The sequence below is a fragment of the Centruroides vittatus genome, unplaced genomic scaffold (assembly GCF_030686945.1).
Source record: "Centruroides vittatus isolate TY-2023 unplaced genomic scaffold, ASM3068694v2 contig_743, whole genome shotgun sequence".
In the NCBI taxonomy this organism is placed as follows: Eukaryota; Metazoa; Arthropoda; class Arachnida; order Scorpiones; family Buthidae; genus Centruroides; species Centruroides vittatus.
Window position 1 is genome coordinate 698,242 of NW_027122479.1, and position 24,972 is coordinate 723,213.

Consider the following 24,972-nt stretch of genomic DNA (forward strand, 5'->3'; position numbering starts at 1 on the left):
AGTATGAAAAAGGACATCCACGTCCCAAGAGGACACACCTATAGCGGCACGTGGTTTTTCCACCTCAACTTGCAAAATCTGTATCTGCCTGCCGAGACAGGCCACTTTATTTTTCACTGTATAAGGTTCCTGCGTAAGAGCCACATCAAACGTCTCCAGCCTTTTGTTTAAAACAGAGTTAGCTGCAATTGCTCTTTGTAGATTTCCTTGATACTATTAGTCCGAGCTATCTCCATAGTCAGTACGACTTATTATAATTGCCTTTGCTCTTTGTACAATCAGACATTTTTTGTCTAGAGCATTATGCTTTGTGTTCGTTTGTTTTTCTTGTTTACAGTTACAACAGATTTTAATGGTGTTCCGATTTGGACAATCCCTGAACCTGTGTCCCTCTCCGCACTGACTACAGGTGGGAGTTTCTTGTTTACAATCTCTTGCAAAGTGTCCCATTTTACAACAGTTAAAGCACTGTACAACTGGTATGAAGTCCTCTACCAGGCATTTAACCCAGTGAATATTTAATTTTCCTATTTTTAGAAGTTTTGTACGAGTCTGTGGACTAACATCAACCACCCAACTGGAAGTGGGCCTGTTCCTATTTCCAAGGGCAAACCTTACAGCAAAACCACTCTCAAATTGTCCTATTTTTGCAAAACTCTCTTGTAAACTTTCATTTTGCTGATAGACAAATTTCGGTATCTCCGATTTTTCAATTTCCTTTGGGATAGAATGAATAATAACCTTTGAAGTCCTCTTCTTAGGTTCCCGGGATGTCATCCCAGGGATTTCCTCCACTGCTTGTTGTATCTTTACCTTGTCTTCTTTCTTCTTTACTTCAATCGCTATAGCTCCATTTCGTAACTTTCTGAGGCCCTTCACCCCTATCTTTAAAGCTTGGGGATTTATTCTTTCCTTTATAATTTGCTTGGTCTTCTCAGCATCACCTGTGCCGTCTGTTGGTTGAACTATTACAACTTCTCCAGACTTGACCACCCTTTTATTAACCAGAGGTGGACTTGCCACAACGTGCGCAAAAGTCTTCCCTCCTCTTCTTTCTTCTCTAACTTTGATGTTTTCCAATTGCTCTTGTATGGTCGTCATCATTTTCTTTATGTCTTCTCTCTCCGTAAAGATTTCTATTATTGTCTCAACCTTTCCCAAAATTTGTGGGATATGGTCTCTTGATCCAATCTTGGAATGTGAATTATTCACAAGATATTCATGCAATTCGTCAAGAATTTTCTGAGCAGCAGCGACTCTTTTGCCCTGCTTGCCATCCCGCTTACTTGGCAGGGAGGGCATTTCTCCTTCAGGCACCACCTCGGGCCTCTCCTTCTCGTCCGTCCTTGCTAGGACGACAAAATGTGGTGGCTTACTTGCCATACCACAAAATAAAGTAGCATTGAAAAAGGCTATAAATGCGCAACTACCTTTAACTTCCCTAAAAAGGTACTGACGGGCCGCACCGCTTGAAGGTAGGTAGTCACTTTCCCAAGAGTACAACGAGAAAATCAGCAACACACAGAGAAAACGCTTAGATAAATCGCAAATAAACGCACTTGCTAAAGCTCACAATGGGACTAGCGGCCCTTTAAATATCATTACAGTAGAGAGTCGTAAATTGGCACCCTGGTAATCGGCACGATTTTCAGTTGGACTGTGTCGTGCTGAATCAAACGTTTTTGATACTAAATTTACTTCTAAAGTATAATTTTCATGTTTTTTATATTATTCAATATATTTATTTTGTTTGTACAAAATGCAGAAATAATTTTTAACGATACGATAGCCTCGATTATTATAAAAATTTTCGTTAGGCTTAAAATCGACGAAAATTCAACACAAAGCGACACGCAACAGAGAAAAGTTTGAACATCGGACAGGTTAATATATTTTTTCGTACATAGACCGTAATCGGAACAAATCCCTAATCTGAACAACCCCAGTCCACAATTGATTCCGATTTTCGGTTCTCTACTGTATTCGAATTCTAAGACATCAGCACGCGTTAACATCTTTAAAGCTAAGTATGCTTACAATATGGCACGCGGACTCAAAAAGGTTCGCCATCCCTGTTCTATATCAACGTCGCAACAGAATCCGATTTTGCATTTTCTTACGTCAAGTGTTATTTGTAGCACGTGTTTCACATTTCTGTTAGAAATGAGTGTCCGAACGCTTACGCTGAAAGAAAAATACGAACTTGTTTCTGAATTTGAATGTAAGAAAACTTCTCAAGCCGAATTTGCAAAACAAAAACCTTCCAAAAACCACATTGGTGGAATCCTGAAGAAAAGAGTGGAAATTAAGAAACTTTTTCTCGGATTTTTGTTGCGGCTGTCTCGAAAACGCCAGAGAAAGTCGCCGTACAAAGATGTCGAAGATGCTCTCGTTAGGCCATAAATATCGATTAGAAATTTCATTAACTCGGATAGTAAACCTGCATGGTCTAAGGGTTTGGACGTTCTATACGGGTGCTTGGTTGTCCAGCTCGTGATACACAAGGTACTGTACTTTCTACATTGCACGAGATTAAAATTCTATGCCAGTAAATCAAATTCTTCCCAGCCGAGGCACTAGTATCGTATATGCCCTTGGCCTCACAATGTGTTATTAGTCTTGATTAGTATTGTCAGTTCTTACATCTTGGAGAAAAGATTACGATGACGAAGCATATATTCCTCCGCTTCTATAATAGGGGAAAAAAGTGATCACGTGACATAGGTGTCGCGCCTATCGATACGGTTGTAAACAAGCTGTTCCGTTCGAAGGATAGCTTACTTTATAATAATGGAAGAACGAAAATATTTTTTAGGAAGGTTAACAACGGTACAATTAAAGGAAGAATTAAAAAAGTACAATGCCAAGTTAGCTGGTAGAAAAGCCGATTTAATAGAAAGGTAAGTTAAAATAATCTACATCTATATTTTTATCGTTAATTATTACATTTATAATTTCAAGTCCTTATAACTATTACATGATAAGGTAACTTACCAGTATATGAAAGTTTTAAGGATAAGATTTCACAAAATGCACATTTTTCGTCGATAAAAACATTTAAAGATCAGTAAAGTTGTCATTGATTCTTTTCACATTTGCCTAACCAAAACATAAGGTCAAAACTTTAAAATGAAGTTTTTTCCTCTTGGAATATGGTCATGTACTGAACCTGATATATTATAACCAATTTATACCAGTATCTGAAATGTTAACTGTACCAATAGGTTATCACTGTAATTTAGAACAACAATCAACACAAACAAAACTACTTTCTATGAAGTTCTAAGACAATATAAGAGATATATATCTGAATCTTTTACCAAGAGAAAACAATTTTTGGAGTAATTAAAATAAATATAATCAAAATGTCTTTTTTATTGGTCACAAGTCTTCTTACTTGTTTCAATAATTTAATGCAATAAGACTAATTTCTTCACCAATAAACTTTTTGTACAAGTGAATTTTTGCCCATTTCCTTTTACTAAATCTGGCATACACTATATATATATGCCATATTTAGGTGCTTGTCAATACTGTTCAGTTACCTTATACTGTTTATTTTTATATTATATGTAATATATTAAGGTAAGAATATAATATATAATAATAATTTTTGCCTTTCCTGTCAATGAGACAGAAAAAACTAAATAAAATATTGGTGATCATATGTTAACTAGTTATTAAACTTGTTTACAATAATTTTCAGGTTACTGGCATATGAGAGGAATCAGGAAACTCATAATTTTTCTATATCCTGTGATAGCTCTCCTGAACTCAAACTTCCTGATTCATCTGAATATAAGGATCTCTCTCCAAGTTTACAAATACCAGTTTTGACTATAGATACAATTGATGCCTACATGGAGATGTCAGATCAAAGAATGCCACTGTCTGCTGTGCAGATGTATTTTAATGAATTCTTATTAACAATAAGAGGAACAAAAGAAAAAAAATTTTCATATTTTAAAGGTAATGTAAAATCTGAATTAACCAAGGGGAACACATATTATACAGATTTAGTAATTACAGATGATGGGGATATAGAAAATGCAATATGTGAATGTACAGCAGGTAAAGGGCCTAAAGCATATTGCAAACATGTATGTGTAACACTATTGGCAATAGAAGAATACGGAAGAACAGGCAATTATAAGTGTCACAAAACATGCACTCAGGTTCTGCAAACATTCCATCAGCCTACCCGCCAACATAAAGGTTCCCCAATTAAGGCTAGTGAGCTTCCATTTCATTTATTTAAGAAGAGAGGAATGAAAAGGAAACGATTGGAAGACATGAAATTTGACCCCAGACCATCTGGCAGTTCAATCTCTGATTATACAAACTTTGTTATTAATTTGGCAATGAACATGCAAAGTGGTTGTGCAATACCGATATTACAATTAAGGCAACCAGCAAACATGAGGGCTTTAGAGTCAGATCATGATTATTGCAAAAGCACAATGTCCGAAATGTTTTTAAAAGCTTTACATGTAACTGAAGCAAGTAGGGAGTACATAGAACATTTGGAAAAAGAGACCCGATTACAACGAAAAAGTGCAGTTTGGAAGAAGGAACATTTGTTGCGTTTGACATCTTCAAACTTTGGAAAAGTTTGTAAATTAAAATCAGCAGACAGACTAAAATTGTGTGACTCGTTACTGTCAAGTAGGCCAATAAAAAGTAAGGCAATTTCTCATGGCTTAAGGTATGAAAAAGAAGCAATTGAAGCATATTCTTCTTTTGAAAATACTCCTGTGAAAGAATGTGGCATGTTTCTTCATCCAAAATACCCATTCTTAGCTGCAAGTCCAGATGGGCTTGTGGATGATGATAAAATATTAGAAGTTAAATGTCCTTACTCCAGTTTTAAACTTCCTGTGAATGTGCAAAATGTACCATATTTGGAATGTACTGATGACAAAATTACTTTAAAACGGAATCATGATTATTTTTATCAAATCCAAGGTCAATTAGCAGTGACAAATAGACAAGTTGCTCACCTGTTTATTTACACAAAAAGTGACTTCAAAGTTTTTATCATTCCAAGAGATGATAAATTTATTGCAGACATGACTGAAACACTAATTATGTTTTTCCATGAGCATTTTAAGCCAGCTCTTTTAAAAAAGATGTTCTATAAACATTAAGTTTATAAAATAATTGAGCTAATTGTTATTTTTATTTTACAATTTGAGTTTATGTAAAATTTTTCTAGATGGTAAATTTTTTAAATAATAAAAAGAGATTTTGTTTTAAAGATTAAAATTTTTTATTTGCTTACAAATTTACAAACATTTATTCAACTATAGTACAAATTTTAAAACCACTATATTACTTTGAATTGAAGTTCCATAATGAAGACCTTACTGTGTATGCTAGTATACATTCTTAATCTTAGAATTTATAAGCAGACAAAAATTTAAAAATACTATAAATGGAAAACTTAAATTAGGCTAGGGTCTAGAATGAAAAAAACATTATATACAGAATTAATAGAGCTAGACTAACAGTGAAACAAATTAAGCATCTCTGCCAACAATGCGTGGTCTAAAATTGCATAACATAAAACATATAAATATAATTTCACTGCCAAGTTTGGTTACTGTCGGATGCATGTGTTGCCTCAAAATCTTATATGTACGAGCCATTCCTATAATACGTTCAATATGTATTCTTTTACTAGATATTTTTCTGTCTCGAGATAACAAACTGCTGCTCGGCTGTGCTTTTCCTCTCATAAAAGTGGGTGTATTTACCACAACATCTTTAGTAATTAGCAAGTCCTGAATGTTAAAACCTCTATCAGCCATTACACAGTCTTTTGCCTCTGTTATTTTACACAGTGAAGACCTTTCTGCAATCTGTCGATCACTTGCAGAACCACCATAGGCTTCTGAAACAAAACTTACTAGACCACCTGGTGTGCAACCTACAACTGCTTTTAATGTGTTGTCATTTTTATATGATGACCACGTAGCCTGCTGTGCAACAGGATTTTTTGGTTTGCTTATTTTGCATTCTAGAGAATCAATGATAACTCTAGTATTTGGAAATTTCATTTTAAAATCTCTAGGCATGTATTCAACAAGAGATCTTTCACTCCATATATCCAACTCTTGCCATTGTAAATACATGAAATTGATCCAAGTAACAAAAACGTTTCGCACTGTTTCTTCAGATACACTAAACATCTTACTCAACTCAAAATTTGCTGTATTCAATCTTAATTTTATTAAAGTCAAGAACAACTGGTTTGGCACTGCAAGTGTTACAACCTGAAACTTGTAATATTTTAAGCTGTATGCTGCTGGTCCCAAACTTTGTAGTACAAAATTGAAAGAATTGTAGTTCTCTAACCCAGTATAGTAATGTATAGCATTGTTGTCAAACTCAAATCTTTCAACTGACATTGGGACTTCAAAAGTATGGGTCTGTGTAGTTACACAGACCATAGTGCTTGCCACATTATTTTCAATAAGACAAGTAGCCTTTTCCTCCTCCTCCTCATCTATTATTACTTCTCCTCCTATTTCTAATGTACCAGTATCCATTATATAGCATGCATCACGATTATCTCGAACTTTGCGTTCACGGTTTTCTCTTCTTGCTCGTCTGCTCGCAACCGAAGGTGTCTCTTTTTTAGACCAAAGAAATACATTTGGTACAGCATCAGCCTTCAGTTGTCTCTTTGCTGGGATGTTTCCTAATAAAGTAAAATAAATCTATTTATTTTTCATTCAGCATAAAGAATTAACAATTAAATCCATGGTACTATATATATTTTTTATCCTTTGTTAACTTAGCATTAATGCTATGTAAGTGCTCAAAACTAGCCTCTACTGTTAGGGCTTATCACGCCTAGATATTAAAACTAAACAGAGACTTTTGATGTAAACATCAAGTATTTTTCAAGCGAGGTGTTTGAAGCTTCTTAATTGCTAATAGCTTGAAAAAAATATTGTACAGTTATTATAATTCTTTAAATAATGTGCTTACCAAAGATATTAATCTCCTTATACTGATCAGGTGTGAAGTGATTTTTACACACGAGACTGGACGAAGTTGGTTTCCAATTTGCTCTCTTAACGGCGTGAATCCATTTCTTTCGCAATGCTGGATTTTTTGGAAACTTGTGACCACCACTATTAGAACAATGTGGTACACAGCACCACGTACTTGGCATTTTTGAAACTTAAAATATTTATTAGATTTTCGTTTAAAGAAAAAACAAATGGTACTTTACAACCGACAACGTATCGCTTAGTCTGTTTACGACCTCATCGATACTAGCGCCGCGTGCGGAGTAGATTTCACTTTTTTCCCCTATTCACTCTGCTCTGTGATATAAGGAACTAAATTCTCTACATAGAACCTGCGTACAGCAGCGGTCTGCAACCTTTCTGACCTCACGGACCACTAAACTCACAATTTTGAATTCCGTAGACCTCTATCTTGATTTTATTTTAACAATACAAAATCTGTAGAAGAATGATCATAAAAGTTGAATTTTACTATATTAATATGAAACTCGCTTGTTTAATTATAACAATGCTAGCCTAAAGGTCATTGCTGCTTGTTCGAAATAAGTTTATGGATTCTTAACGCTTTTCCACGAAGGACGACAATCGTACTCGTAATATTGTTTATTATTTATTGATAAATACTTCAATACCCCAATGATTTGGTTTATTATTTATTGATATATACGAATACTATAAATAATACCCCAATGATTTGGTTTATTATTTATTGATAAATACGAATATTGATAAATACTTCGTATTTATCAATATTCGTATTTATCAATAAATAATAAACCAAATCATTGGGGGTGTTTTTATCCGAATCTATGAATCAAATATATGGTTCATAGATTCGAATAAAACACCCCCAGTGAGTGAAAAAAGCGACTGAGCATTTTGCATTACTTTTGTAATACTTCGCGTAACCTTCAGTCGAACAATGTCAAAATTTCTCCACGGACCACCGTGCTGGTGTACAGTACCTACTGGAGTATCCCTTTCATACAGCAGCTATCGTACTATAATCTATTCGTAATTGGTTGCCTTTAAGAATTTCATACAAAAGACTTACGGATTCTGCACGATCTATTGTATAGAGATGGAAATTTGTAAAAAGAATAAGAATTAAAGAATTTGTATCACGGAACAGGCAATTCTTCCCGAATTTGAACACCGGAGTTTGCTTTATACCAGATACGTTGAAGTTATTTTAATTATTTTGTCTCGTGAACTCCATCCAAGCTTTCCGTAACAACTTTAACAACAAATCGTGTGTCTTATTACTCTGCCTCGTATCAGTTTTGAAGCCACGAATGTTTGATAAAGAATCAAAGATAAAAAAATAAAGTTCCATATTCGTACACGAATCAATCAATAATGAAATTCGTTAAATGGCAACTTTATAAAATTTATATTTCAATCGACTTTTTGTAGTCGACACTAAGCACAGATTTAAATGCAATTTGTAAGAAGTAATCTTCCGATTAATTTAAATTATTTTCGTAAGTTAATACAGTAGAGAGTCGTAAATCGGCACCCTGGTAATCGGAATCGCCCGATAATCGGAACGATTTTCAGTCGGACTGCGTCGTGCCGAATCGAACGTTTTTGATACTAAATTTACTTCTAAAGTATAATTTTCATGTTTTTATATTCTTCGATATATTTATTTTGTTTGTACAAAATGCAGAAATAATTTTTAACGATACGATAGCCTCGATTATTATTATAAAAATTTTCGTTAGGCTTAAAATCGACGAAAATTCAACGCGAAGCGACACGCAACGGAGAAAAATTTGAACATCGGACAGGTTAATATATTTTTTCGTACATAGACCGTAATCGGAACAAATCCCTAATCTGAACAACCCCAGTCCCCAATTGATGCCGATTTTCGACTCTCTACTGTAACTATACTGTGAATAAGAGTTATATTTTGTTCGAAAGAAATTTTTTCGAAATATTAAAATGATTTTTATTGTTAATTTAGAGATCATCTGGTTGTTATCGACTGGAAAACATCAAAGAGGCATAAACGAACTTTATCTAGCACCTACGACAATCCTTTACAATTAGCAGCCTACGTGGGTGCCATCAATTTCGATACGGCGCACGATTTAAAGGTAATTTTCAAAGAATACTTAATTGGTTCCGATTCGTTTTCAAATGGTTTATTCGTTTGATTTTATATTTTCAGGTAGATTCCGCCGCTCTAATAATTGCCTATGAAAATGGAGATCCCGCCGAAGTTCACTACATGCCGTCTGCTCTGTGCAATGTATACTGGAAAGAGTGGTTAAAACGTTTACGGCAATATTGGAATATTATAAATACAAAAGAAATTAGTTTGTAAATTATATTTAAATATACATAAAATATTTTGTATTTTCAAATTTGTTATACAATTCTTAACATATTTTTCAATATAAAATTTTAGAATAAGTCATTTGTGGTGTTTCCATCCAAAATGAAAGTTAGACGCGTAATTCCATACAGACTATTATTGTTATTATTGGGTTGTTCGGAAAGTAATTTCGTTTTATAAACGCAATATTCTTATAATAAATAAATATTTTATCGAATTATATATTGACCGTTTCGGTCAAATACCCGCTGTCATTGTTTCTGGTAGTAGCACGATTTCACATTCGTAAAAATTTTGATCGTCGTTTACAAAAAACTGATCCCAGTGATTTTTGACATTGTCATTTCGAGTAAATGTCTTACAGGTAAAAAAAATTTGTATAGACCGGAACGAGTAATAATCCGAGTGTGCCCGATCTGGCGAATACGGTCGGTGCGATAACGCATCTCATCTAAGCTATAACAGTTTCTGACCAGTTACCAAACTCGTGTGAAATTTGGCATCATCGTGGTAAAACGCTACACTTTGTTCGTCGATCAGTTCTGGCCTTTTCTGTTCGACGATATTACTCAATTTGTTTACTCCGTGGCGGTACACTTTCGAATCGATTGTTAAATTGTCTGGTAAAAGCTCAAAAACAGATTTCTTTAAAATCCCACCGTGGAGAGCATCTCCCTTTAATAAAGTGTGGAACCCATATATCGAGCTTCGAAACGAAACCAATTCGTTTTAAGTAATAATAAACGGTTCGATTGAACAGATTTAATCTCTTAGTGATTTCACTCGTTGTTATACGGCAGATCGCTTCGATCGGTACCTTTATTTTGTTCTCGTTGGCTTCGAATGGCCGTCCGGAATGCGGTGTATCTTCGATATTAAAATTGCCAGAACGCAATTTTGTAAACCAGTTTGGCACCGTCTTTCTCTCAATGTATCTTCTCCAAACACGTACCACAATTTTTTTCTTGTTTGAACGGCATTTTGGTTTTTTAGTTATAAAAAAGCAAAATATGCGGAAAATGACGCTTTCGATTTTCCGTATTTGATGGGTCACCGAAAAAAAAAACAATTGTACAGAATCGAACAATATTTTTTACAAATAAGTCTTAAAATGTCAGCTGTCGAAGTATATAATGAAAATGTGGTTTAAAATAAAATTAGCTGGTAAAAATACATCTAATTCCTCTAGTACAGTGGTTCTCGAAGCTGGTGCCGCGAAATTTTTAAGTAATTAAATTAGAATTACTTAAAATAATGGAATTAAAGTATTAAATTAAATAAATAATTAAAACAATTATAAAAAATAAATATTGGTTTTTTCTATTAATCTTATTACGTCGCCACTCGTCTCGGTGACTCGGTAATTGGCGATACGTAAATACTAGAAAAAAAAACGAACTAGTTACTAGTTGTCTGTTCTGTTCCTGCAGCGAGTAGAAGCGCATTATAAATGCTTCGAATGCAGTAAGTAGTTGTTTTTATTATTGTTATATGTTCGGACAATAACGAAAAAGCATCGTATAAAAATATTTTTCTTCTTTACAACAAGAAAAAATAAATTATTAACTTGTAATTAAATTTTATAATAAAATATTGAAGTTAATTATGTCGTTCAATATCGTGAATAATTTTTTCATTAAAAAAAGAAAACGTGAAGATTCTAATGATCGAGAAGTGGTTTCTGGTAGCAAAGCTAAGGAATCGATTAGCGCTAGTAAATCATCAAAAATTGAGAGCTCGTTTTATCACCAGATACCTTTATAATAACAACTTTTGTTTTGAATGTTTTTGTTTTGTTTGGAAATAAACTTACTTTTAAAAACTTTTATTTTTTTCAAAGACTTTTCATCCTTCGTATCTTTACTGACCGTAAAAAAGTAAAACACTAATAATAATAATAATAATAATAGAGGTGCCGTGAATTTTGTTAAATGATTTCAGTATGCCACCGGACAAAAAAGTTTGAGAAACACTGCTCTAGTAATAAAAAAACGAAATTACTTTCCGAACAACCCTATAACTCAAACTAAAAACTTCCAAGAAGTATGTAAGTATGTATTATTAATTTAGCAATGATGTGTAATGTACGAAATACTAATTTTTCTGATACAAAAGAATTGTCAATGCGCGGACAGTTACGAAAAATGTTACAAATTATTATTGTTTATTTGTTTAACTACGAGTTATCATTTGAAATGTCATCCACACTTTGGTTATATTTTAAATTCTTTTTATCTCAAAAATTAGTGTTTCGCATATTACACGTCGTTTCTAAACTATCACCTTTCTCCGAGTTTTTAGTTCTTAAAATTTTCGTGTTAAAACGTGTAAATTAACTAAATCCGATCAAATAATCGGTTATAGTTTTTTTAAATATTCAATAATAGTTTACAAATAGTTTCATACAATAATAAAATTATATAACCGAACAGGTAAGAATAAATATTTAAAATTTATTCTATAATTTACGTATCACTTATACTTAATGAAGATTATTTTTAAAGAGTGAACGAAATAGTTGTTCGATGATTTAAGAAACAAATTAATAAACAAAGTGCTTGGAAAAGTGACCTCATTCGATTAAACTATAAAATTTAATTTTTAAAACTTTTTTATTGTTACGATTTTACAGATGAATAATTTTTGTTAAGGGTTTATCACACCAATTCGTAAACACGCGAGATTTTCCAACGTTTTATTTTCGTTGTTTATCATAAAAATTTATACACAAGTAAAAAGTCTAATTTTGCTAAATGCATTTCGGGTTATTTAATAATAGTAGTATTATTCTTTGGGGGTTGTAAACCGCAGACGACGACCCCGACAATTGGGTTTACAATATTTATTTAACTGTTAAGCTACCGTGTATTTTCAACATGTTACAATAGTATTATAACAAGTTTATTAATTAAACTGCTATTCGATTATAATTTTTGTGTAGTCTGCGTCTTTTTATGTTTGTTTTGACATTGTTTGACCTAAAAATTATTAAGTTTTAAAGGGCGAATCTCTGGACTTGCTCGGCATGCGCCGCGTGCTTAAGAGAAAGTTTTCACTGTCGATATATTTTTTATACGAGAACAAATATACCAATAATAATTTATTCTAACGCGTAAACTCTCATCGTTTGTGTTTCCCTTTACACTGGCAGCTAGCGCCTAGCCGTTTTAACGGTGCGATGCTTGCGGGAACTCGATCGCTCGCTCGTGAAATTTTCGGCGGCAAACAAGTGCTCGCGCATGACGTCATTCGAAGCATTTAACATTGCCGGATTGTATCGAAAGCTCGCGGTACCCAGTCAGCGTGCGTGTAGTGTTCGGGGGCGGACACAATACGCGCATGCTCTACATTGTCTATGTACAATACACGCGTATTGTCTACATAGGGACGAATGGGGCTTAAGCCCGGTCCCCCAGTGTCGTGGGCCCACAAAAATTGAATTATTATCATAAATTTTTAATACTTTTTCATTATAATATATTTCGTGTGTAGATATAATTGGATTTATAATAGTCCATACCTTTTTTATTCACACCAAATAACGTTTTTGCCTATTGTTTAGTGCTAAAGATAAGCCTATTATTCTTATTATAACTTTCGGCATGCCCAAAAGTTTTGGTCGGGATTCGCCCGAGTTTTCAAATCATAAACTATAAAACATTTTTCAAAATGCAATAATTACGGCGAATGTTTTTCCTAAGATTACGGCACAGCTGGCAACACGATTCGTTGCCAATTACGTCACCGTCTTATACTTTACTACAGTACTATCTTCTTAAGTGTTACTCTTACAATCTATTCTCGTAGCGGTTCCGATTACGTATCAAGTACTTGTAGGCGTCGTCTGTCGTAGCGTAACCACATTCGACGTAAAGGGGCACCGGAAATAAGATTTAATACGTATCTCTACACATTTTAATAAATTTTAGCTCTTAATATTCACATAAAGGACTATAACTAATGTATATAAATCCACAAATCATTTTTTTCTTTGGCGCTTTTTATTGAGAAGGGGACGGCAGTGGTCACGCGAGTTTGAACAAATGACCCAACGAAATTTAATTACGCGTACTCGTAAATTTCGTACAAATGAAAGACGCGCGGTTAAGATCAATTTGTTTCGATAACATTAAAAAATATATATATTTTCGTTTATAAAGTCGAAATAATTATTTTTAAGAAATCAAACAAGGCAAAAAGCTGTGGTCGACTGCCCCATCAGTTAAAGCGTTAGTCTACCGCTCCGGGGGACCCGGGATTGAAAAATCCCCAGGAATTTTTCGAGGCTGGTCCGTCCGGACATGTCGGGCCCCGTCCCTCACACCCGGCCGCCCCATCGTGGGCCCGGCCCGACCCATAATGGGCTCGCTATAAGAGGCCCTCTTAGTGCCAACAGGGCGGAAAGAGTTTTAAAAAAGGTTAAATAGATATATTTTATTCTTGGATATTTGAGGAGCTGGATTAGTACAGATTAAGTAAATGCCTAATTAATCCTTACTAAACCGAACAAGCAGGTAGGTACCGGTACCTAAATAATAAATCGAGTGCAGAAAGAGACCACAAATGAAAACCGATAAACCATTTATGACCGCTTTGGCTGCCAGAACGGGTAAAAAGTGAAAATTGCTATATTTATTGGTGGCTAACTGTCTAAGCATTCAAATGTAGGTTATCTAGCGGATGAATGTGTAATTCAATTCTTCATTGTAGTTTTAGTAAGTAGACTAACAAACTCAAAGATTATTGCTTTGGCTGCCCGACAAGATTCACTCGCGCAGCCGTCGATAACTCGTTAGGAAAAGTTTATTATAAATGTCGCTGACAGATCGGTCGTCAAACAGCAATATGCAAAATCCGTGGCCAGAAGCTTAAAAGTAACGAAATAAAAATATGGCCAAAACTAGGAGCACCGGCGACGACCGGTGACTTTATCTTGCAGAAAATTGTGCCGTGCACCACGCGCTGGCTTAAGTGAATATCGTAATTTTCTAAGATTATATTCTACGGTAATTACAAAAAAACTTTACATTAAAATATTTATTCTTATCTTTAGAGCAGTCTTTAAACGTATCATCTGTAATCTCGTAAACGAGCAAATTCGGCAAAATATCTTGCCAAAATACAGTTATTCGAATCGCGTGGACAGTCAAACAATCGGGCGAATCCTGACAAAAATTTTTGGACACGCCGAAAGTTATAATAAGAATAATAGGCCTATCTCTAGCACTAAACAATAGGCATAAACATTATTTGGTGCGAATAAAAAGTATGGACTATTATAAAGCCCATTATCTCTACGTATGAAATATATTATAACTAGTAGATGAGCCCGCATTGTTCGGGCAAAAAGTAACGATAGCGAAGATTAAGATTATTACGTTATAGCCCATCTTATCCGTTTTCACAGAATGCAAGAATTAGGTTCCCCTTTTTCCAGACTAATTAGAGAATTTTTAGATGGGTCTAAAAATATGTTCGATTTCCCGCAAAAACGCAAAACTCGTCTCGATTATAAATATAGATAAAAAGTATTAAAAATTTGTTATAATAATTCAAATTTTGTGGGCTCTCGACACTGAGGGCCAGGGCTTAAGCCCTATTAGTCCCTATGTAGCGCGCACTCGTTTGCCACGGAAAATCTCCACACCAGCGAGCGATCGAGTTCCCGCAAGCCTGGCACTGACTTAAAACGCTTAACCGCTAGCTGCCAGCGTAAAAGGAAACACAAATGATGAAAGAGTTTACACGTTAGAATAAATTATTATTGCATATTTGTTCTCACACAAAACATATATTGACAGTGAAAACTTTCTCTTAAGTATGCGGTGCGTGCCAAGCAAGCTCAGAGAATTCCCCCTGCAAACAATCCCTCTTTTTAACTATAAATAAATAACAACTAACCCGTTAGAAAGCTATACATCCACAAGAGCCGAATTATCGGGCTAGAGTTGGCTATAATAAATAAATAATAAATAAGACAATTTGGCACTAGAGCCTGGCGTTAGGCGCCATCTCTTACTAAACTTAATAATTATAATTAAATTAAATAAATAATTTTAATAATTTGGAACTGGAGGAAAAGAAATCGGCCCGAAGCGGGACTCGAACCCGCAACTTCTGCTATCCGTGCAGACACGTTACCAGTTACGCTACCCGGACCTTCAGTCCGATCGCCTCCTCCAGTATAAATAAGCTAACATGACGACCATCGACGGTCATTACAATGCCGGCTGGGGACACATCAAGTGCCCACGTCCTCCCAAGGCACTCAACCGGCCATCGCAACCCCGGCAAGGCGTATAAATATAAATAAATAACAACTAACCCGTTAGAAAGCTATACATCCACAAGAGCCGAATTATCGGGCTAGAGTTGGCTATAATAAATAAATAATAAATAAGACAATTTGGCACTAGAGCCTGGCGTTAGGCGCCATCTCTTACTAAACTTAATAATTATAATTAAATTAAATAAATAATTTTAATAATTTGGAACTGGAGGAAAAGAAATCGGCCCGAAGCGGGACTCGAACCCGCAACTTCTGCTATCCGTGCAGACACGTTACCAGTTACGCTACCCGGACCTTCAGTCCGATCGCCTCCTCCAGTATAAATAAGCTAACATGACGACCATCGACGGTCATGTTATTATTTATTTATTTATTATAGCCAACTCTAGCCCGATAATTCGGCTCTTGTGGATGTATAGCTTTCTAACGGGTTAGTTGTTATTTATTTATATTTATACGCCTTGCCGGGGTTGCGATGGCCGGTTGAGTGCCTTGGGAGGACGTGGGCACTTGATGTGTCCCCAGCCGGCATTGTAATGACCGTCGATGGTCGTCATGTTAGCTTATTTATACTGGAGGAGGCGATCGGACTGAAGGTCCGGGTAGCGTAACTGGTAACGTGTCTGCACGGATAGCAGAAGTTGCGGGTTCGAGTCCCGCTTCGGGCCGATTTCTTTTCCTCCAGTTCCAAATTATTAAAATTATTTATTTAATTTAATTATAATTATTAAGTTTAGTAAGAGATGGCGCCTAACGCCAGGCTCTAGTGCCAAATTGTCTTATTTATTATTTATTTATTATAGCCAACTCTAGCCCGATAATTCGGCTCTTGTGGATGTATAGCTTTCTAACGGGTTAGTTGTTATTTATTTATATTTATACGCCTTGCCGGGGTTGCGATGGCCGGTTGAGTGCCTTGGGAGGACGTGGGCACTTGATGTGTCCCCAGCCGGCATTGTAATGACCGTCGATGGTCGTCATGTTAGCTTATTTATACTGGAGGAGGCGATCGGACTGAAGGTCCGGGTAGCGTAACTGGTAACGTGTCTGCACGGATAGCAGAAGTTGCGGGTTCGAGTCCCGCTTCGGGCCGATTTCTTTTCCTCCAGTTCCAAATTATTAAAATTATTTATTTAATTTAATTATAATTATTAAGTTTAGTAAGAGATGGCGCCTAACGCCAGGCTCTAGTGCCAAATTGTCTTATTTATTATTTATTTATTATAGCCAACTCTAGCCCGATAATTCGGCTCTTGTGGATGTATAACCTCTTTTTAACGTTCCTACTTTACTGGCTAGGCGTCGATAGTGCTTCCCGGTGGATGACTATTCCATTTATATTTGTGAGAATGCAAGGGTCGTTACCGAGACCGAGTAACGCAACTAGCAAAACGCCTTCACCCTGTCGGAACTTTCGAACCGCTCACTGCGTCGAAGGGTGGCTTTTTCGGGCATATCTGGATCAGGATTCGGAAAAATCGTCATCTTGTCGGGACTGACACCAGTTAACCTACTATTTCTAACCGTGGTTTAACTCACGATTTACACAATATCGAATAAATTCGAGTAGGAGGGCTATTCTTACAAGTAGAGCGTTGCGTGGTAAATAGTCGTTGCTCAATATATGAGAGAATTCGAATAAACAACGCAACAAATATTTAACGAATAAATGAAACATACTATATACATATCTCTAAATATAACATGACATTGGAAGATACGATGGAATTTAAACGAGCTTATAACTAACTATACCTGTATTTCTATGCCTGGCGTAAATTATATACCCGAGAGAGAGCTTACAAACGTTCTAATACTATATTACCTTCATTCGAGGTTTGATCTTCTTAAGTATCGACGTATTGATAAATATTCGGGAGAACTCAGAACGGGATGAAACAATCTTCTATGCGCTCGGTATACATTACGATTACGTCTTCTATTTGGCGCCTTCGAGAGAATGGAAGACTGCCTAGTTTCTATGGCAATTTCTGTTTTCTAAGAATGGCGCTTATATGGCGAATTCGGGTCTCGTCGAACCTCCGAGGAATTGCGCGCCAAGGCGGAAAATCTATCCCTTTTTATAGGGACGGCTGGGTAACTGACTCGACATCTTAGGACAGCGGGTAACTTTTAGTCAGAAAGAAAAGGAAGTTCGTTTCCTCTCTCTCGGAGACAAAAGAATTGTTCATCCTTTTTGTTCAAATTTTATCAAAGATATAAAATATTTTTTTATAATATTTAAAAATAATTAATCCCTTCAAAAAATTAATTTCTTCATCCCGTGGATCTCACATATTTAATACTTTAAATATTGCCATTTATCGATGTAGTTTCGGCCCCCCACCGTACGGTATTTAATATTACACATCGTTTTGATGGCAACGCGGTGCGAGAAGCGAGAGGCTGTAACGTTTCTAACTCCTGTGAATTACCGTAGCAGCGGTATAATTAACGTGACTACGCAACGAGACCATCCCGTTTTCAGAAAGAGAACAACCCATGGCAACAATTTCGAAAAAATCAAAAAATCATCGGACGGTAACGCTTAGTATCGCGGCCATGACGGCACTGCAATACGTCTCACACGTACGTAAGTCGGTAGGAAGCCCAGTAGTTCGCCGGCTCCCGGGTTGCGAGTGCGCCTAGGCGGCTGGCGCATCTTTTTCCACCATTGACTATTGTTTTTTTTATCGACGTGTGTTATTGTAATCGATTTAAATTTCTCGTACATCAATTCTTCGTTTTAACAATGCCTAAACGCCAATGTATTTTTAATGTTTACTTACAAGCTGTTAAGTTCCCGTTTATAAAGCAAAGTACTTCGTCGGACGTCGGGTGCCAAAAGCGTGGTACAGAATTTAGCATAGTTCAGAGAGGTGCAGGCGATATTAACAGACATTAAAGATCAGAAAAACATAAAAATTTCCATCTCGCTGCCTCTTCCGGTTCTTTCGTGCTTAATTTTTTAATAAAACGAATTCGCCGATTGCGAAATATCCGGAAGTTGCTGCCACGGAAGGCGTCTGGTCTTTCGCACGGTGCCGGAGAACCGCAGTTTTCTCTCAAACGATTGTGCTTCTAACTTAATTCAAACGTGTTTTGACGTGTTCGTACGAAAACACAAGCTATTGTAAACGTGTTGGCGCAAATGTAATAGGTGAATTAAAAGATCGCCTCGTCTCGCGCGACTAGGTTAGGCCTACTATATTAACTGACGCTTCCAACTACGGATCCGAGAAAATATTCCCCGTTAGTTCGCTTCTTTTTACCGTACGAAGGCAATCGAATTATATTAATATCTTTTAGAATTTCGAGACCGATCGGGCGAAACATCAGACGTTATTGTCAATTATCTAACGAAAGTGCCGACAGGAAATAATTTGACTTCAAAAATCGTAGCATTTTGTGGAGATAATACTAACTGCAATTTTGGCAGATTGAAAACACCAAGCGTCTTTTTTTCTAACTCTGTCTGTCCCGTGGCACTAAGAGGGCCTTTATTAGCCGGGCCAATATAGGTTCTGCCGGGCCTACGATGGGGCGGCCGGGTGGTGAAGAACGGAATACGACGTATCCGGACGGAACACACCCGAAAAATTCCTGGAAATTTTTCGACCCGTCCCGATTCGATTCCGGGTCCCCAGAGCGGTAGGCTGTCACCTCGACCACTCGACCATCCGGCCTAATAGGCTATAGCAAAACTAGGTGGCTAGCGCTTATGCCTACTATTGAGAGTTTTGAAACTGTACAAGCCATTAAAAAATTACTTTTTGAGTATCGACAAATGTCCAAACATATCGAGAACCTCTTTTGAAATCCTTAGCTCCGAATTGTGGTTTGTTTTTAATGCGTGCACAGTTAGCAACGTTCCATCAAGCAAAGATCGAGGATCAGAGATTTCCGTAATTGAAGTCACGGAGGAAATAAATCGAATTAAAGACAATTTGGCCCAAAAACGTAGTACTCTGTTTCTTTCCCACTCCATTCGTAATTTAATGGCAAAATTGCGAGAAGGCGCTGCGGCGATGTCGACTAAGAATATACGAAAGCTACAGCTATCGAGTTCTATAAAATAGGCAAAGAATATTTGGAGCACGGACTTTGTTCTTTGAAGAATTAGAAATATTTGAATGGGCGAATTTAACCAAAATACCTACGTGGGAAGAAATTCAAAGCGTAACGGATATACCGATTGAAAAAGAATTTATTAATTATAACCAAGATACAGAAATATTTGACGAGTATTCGAGTACTTTTGACTACACTATACCGCAAAAAGTGACAGAATAAAACACTGGAAATGTTTTGACCGAAAGTCGTCCGGTGGAATTGTTCAAACACTTTTCACGCCAATAATTTGAATCGTACGAACTTTCCTATAATTATTGAATATACTTCACCTTTGCCCGGCACTAATGCAACCTTCTCTTACGAATAAGTTACGGACGAGCGAAAAAACACAGCTGCGAGTCGCAGTTCTCGAAGCAATAGCCAGGTTGAGGCCGCAGTTTTCGACGCGAAAACGTGTACGTCGGACGTCGGGCGCCGCCTTCCCGTAAGCCTAGAAGTTTGACAATGGTCTTTGAAAAGTCGGTGGAATCACGCTCGACATTCCAAAGACCATTGTCAAACTTCTAGGCTTACGGGAAGGCGGCGCCCGACGTCCGACGTACACGTTTTCGCGTCGAAAACTGCGGCCTCAACCTGGCCAATGTTAATTAATTACCGAAGTAAAATTTAAAATCTTGCCAAGAATTTCATTCAAATTTGAAATCAACGCCAAATATACTCGAGCAAATTTGTTCTTCAGAAAAATGTAAGATCACATAAACTATTTATTTTCACGTTTCGATCCCGCTCTTTTTATTAATACATAAAAACAACGAAGTAATGCGCGTTTTCTCGAATTCACGTACTATTATCTAAAAGTTAGTAGACGTCCTTTTTGAGGGAAAAAATAAACGGTCGTATCAGGTATAACCGGTCCGATTGACCGATGAATTTCGCTCCGCGTGGTAACGCGCCCGGTGCCCACACGATTTAAATTCGGTATTAAATAGCCGAGTTTTACTATCCCCTTACGCACGTAGCACGGGAAAGTATCGTAATCGTGTCAAATTTAACGTCGACAGCTTTTTTTAACGGGACGCGACTTAGACAGTTTTACCGCCGAGTCCGCGTTTAAGAACGTATTGTAAAGCCGAGTCTAAACTCGCGACATCGGTTCTATAATCGACAATATAAACACAGATATTTGATTTTCACACCAGCGAAATACTACAAAAGGCAGATAACGGCTCGCCTCTGTCGTAACCCGTTAGCGGCCAAAATAGGCCTACTCGTTTACTTCAGAAAATAAACTAATTCGTCGACTAATTCTCAGCCCCTTCTTTCTATCGCACCTACGAGTTATTACGGTGGATTCCTTTAAGAATTCGTATTGTATATTTTTATGCGTCGTAGTGTTAAAACGTATATCGAAGGAGAGTTACGTCACGGGAAACGAAACAATCGGAACTAATATTACCAAACCGCGATAATATTTTGTCTTAGACTGGCCGAAAGTTCTCTTCGGTCGGCGAAATCGGTCGCCCGTCTCGGGTGGAAAGTTCGAGCCAACGGCCAAAACTTTTTCTCGGTTATTTCGCGTCGTCGGCCAATTGGCCACAATAATTGCGTTTAGAATTGCGAATGGCCGTAGGCTGCAACCCAGCGCAAACAATTGGCAAACGTACGCTTAAATCAGAGTTGTATTATTTACAAATTTTACGATATAAAATCGGGGCTTTCCAATTTGTTTCTTCCGGGAACCGCGAAGAACGTAAACGATAGATTAGTCCAGGGGTGGCCGACATACGGCCCGCCATTAATTTTTCAAAATCGGCTACTTAACTTCCGATAATTGGCGGAATGGATTCGCGATACTTGTTCGTGTTTTAAAAAAATTCCATCGTAGAGATTTACAACTTTTATATTCGTCCGTTATAAATTTACACTATTTGAAGAACGAAAGACCCGTTTCGACCGGATAAACGTCGAGACGTCGATTTATTACGGGTGCGATTCCGCAATAAATGAGTTTACCTACCGAAATTCTAGTAACATTACATTTTGTCGATTGGATTTTATTCGCCGTAGGACCGACGGCGGCCACGTTTCTCGCCTCTTTTGTTTATATTCGGCCGCCTTCCGTCGCCGAGTGAATTTTACCAAAGATTCTAACGCAGTTACCACAATTAGCATTTATCGGAATTCCGCGGTTTCGAACCAAAGATTTATTTACGAGATTTTTGCCACGTCGCTTTTTAACGACGGAGCGGGTGTATTCGCTCGTCCGTCCAATTATACGCTGCGAACGAGGAATAGACGGGCCACTTCTTAACTTAGAGACGCAAACCGCGATAAATAGGCACGGACCGGTTTTTGTCCGTCGACGGATTAAAGGATCGATTAGTCCCGGACAGTTCGTCGTCGTCAATTTGCTACACTTCGTATTCCGGTCGGTTACGTTAAATTGCATTGTCTGCAAGAAATTAATGTAATCTGCCGGCTGCAAAGTTTGTAATATATTTACGGCGAAATGACTCGGCCGTCCATCCAAACTTTTAAATCGAACTCGAAAAACCCGAGCGGGTTTTACTTATTCGATAACGAGGTTTTGTTCGATTATAGGGCGCGGCGAATTTCGCCATTAATATTTCCCGGACCGGTTTAGATCGTAACGTGGCGTTTTGCTTATTAATCCGCTAAATAAAGCCAATCCCGCAGTCTAAAAGGTGTTCGTCGATTTATTTCGAATTATCCTGCCCGGGTTAACGAAGATTATTAATCCGCTTTGGAAAATGCAATTACTTCGCTTCGATAAGTCGACGCGCGGCAAACCGACGATTACAGTCGGTTTGCCGCGCGATTTTCAGTCGGTCTGTGTCGTGCCGAATCGAACGTTTTTGATACTAGATTTACTTCTAAAGTATAATTTTCATGTTTTTTATATTCTTTAATATATTTATTTTGTTTGTACAAAATGCAGAAATGATTTTTAACGATACGATAGCCTCGATGATTATTATAAAAATTTTCGTTAGGCTTAAAATCGACGAAAATTCGACACGAAGCGACACGCGACGAAGAAATATTGAAACATCGGACGGGTTAATATATTTATTCGTACAATAATCGGTAATCGGAACAAATCACTAATCCGAACAACCCCAGTCCCCGATTGATTCCGATTTTCGGTTCTCTACCGTAATTGGAAATTACAGGTAAGAAAGTTTTTCGGTTGTTTACCCTTTTAAAAAATAATTTTAACGTATCTATTTAGAATTTCAAATACTTTTTTGGGAAAACGTATATAATACAGTAAATTATTTTATAATTTAAGGATCTGGCAGAACGGTCGAGGAGGTGAAGAATCGGCTTAACGTTCGGGGTGGGCCCGAAATCTAATCCGCGCCAACTACTTTCCGGGATTTTTCGTCGGCACTCGGTTCCGCGTATGTCTGGCCCCTTCCCGTTCCGTTCGGCCGGGCTCGGCAGAACCCGGTGGCGCGTTATAGCTTGGCGGGGCCCGTTTCGGATTCGCCCCATTTCGTAGGACGAATTTGAATCGTAGGGTCTCGCGTATAACGTTGACTTCGGACAGTTTTCTTCGGGGGAACTCTTCGCGGGAAAATATTTTCTTATAAAAGAGTCGGTTCGGAGGCACCCGGCTGAGGCAATCGCTCTCTTTGCCCCTAGGGTAACGCGCCGTTGACGAATCCACGACGGTTAGAGAAGAAAAGGTCCCGGTACTGGTCGCGCGGCGAAAAAAGCCAAAAAACGAAAAATTCTTATAAGAATATTCTATAGTTGTCACTAGGGTTTCTCAAACGGGATCCCGGGATACCGGTTGCTTTTTAACCCGGGAAATCCCGCAAATTTCTTAAAAATTCACTTTTTTCTTATTTTGTGTTAAGGTTGAGGACATTTTGCAAATAGAAAGTATAATTAAGTCATAAACTGTCAGAATATATTTGCATTTATTAATTCTAAACCTACTTATTAGTTTTTTTTTTAAATTTTTTTCGTTACGGCACGTCACAAATGGTCAATAATCGATACGTAGCTTATTTGTGGCGGGACTCTCGAAATTTTTTACCCGTAATATCTGTAATAATTGCGCTTATGTTGTCTTAACTTTTAACCGCGCCCAGTAGCTTCGATAACTGCGTAACGCCAAGTTGTGCAAATTGAGCAAGGATACAAACGAGTACGAAGTCCGCGAGTGTGAAGTTTTTCTTCGTAACCCGATTATTAAAGACAAACGAACTGCCGAATTATCGGGCTACGATGTTTCTATTAAAGCAGTCGAGGTAGACAAATCGAGAATACTAGAGAGCAAAAGAAGTACTACAATCTCGAAAACGAACTAGAAATCTTTCGGGCTACGGGTGAAAAATACATAATATTTGTCTTCTCTTAAATGCATTAAACACGATTCCAATCGCATCAATTGGATCGGAAAAGGCATTCTCGGTAGCGAGACTTTTCATTACTAAGAATTAGATCGAGTGATCGGAGAACCGTATCGACCATCTTCGCTTTTTAACAGCTTATAAAAAATTTTACAATATTTTGTATTATATTTTATTTAAAAAACGAAAATTACCTTCTAAGTTAGACGTTCGATCTAAGTTCATTTTTTTAACTCGATTCAAAGCATTTTGTTGTTGTTGTTGTATGCAGTTTCCAGCAAACTGTAATAAATTTTTTCTATTTGTGTAAATTTCTACGTAATTCGAAGGTAATTTTTAACACAGTATATATCTTACACGGCATTATTAATATGAATTTGGAGGTTGCGGAACGTATTAAATTACTTTAAAAGACGAAAAATAATTATATCGTTTGATTTCCTGATAATTTGTATATCTTAAAAATAATTCATTTTGTCCCGGGAAACAGTTCACTTTTATCCCGGAATTTCGGGACGAGCGAAAGACCGGGAAACGAGAAACCCCGGTAGTCACCGAATTTCGAATTTAAATAGTGTTAGAACGTACGGTAGCGATTCAAATTTTGACACTAGATTATATACAAATGAAAACACGTATACGTAGAAAAGTATATAAATATACTGTATATATATATGCGAGTATTCGATTTATGTCGATCCACTTAACAACGAATTTCGGTGACGCGTACTTAGAATCTATATTACGCGAATATTGTATATAGTGGTCCGTACGCGCAACGATTAACCGGAAGCCGAACGCTTTGTCCTACACATTCGAATAACGTAGCTTAAAACG

At 37.0% G+C, this 24,972-nt stretch overlaps 1 protein-coding gene across 1 annotated transcript in view; it reads left to right on the forward strand.

Annotated features, from left to right (window-relative positions):
* LOC136981110 (mitochondrial genome maintenance exonuclease 1-like) overlaps positions 1–9,415 on the forward strand; it is a 64,933-nt gene extending 55,518 nt beyond the window's left edge. Inside the window, exons 3-4 of the mRNA XM_067277386.1 lie at positions 9,013–9,145; positions 9,220–9,415. Coding sequence (XP_067133487.1) covers positions 9,013–9,145; positions 9,220–9,375 — 289 coding nt within the window. The 3' untranslated portion in view covers positions 9,376–9,415. The remainder of the gene's footprint in view (positions 1–9,012; positions 9,146–9,219) is intronic.
* Positions 9,416–24,972: the final 15,557 nt, after the last annotated feature.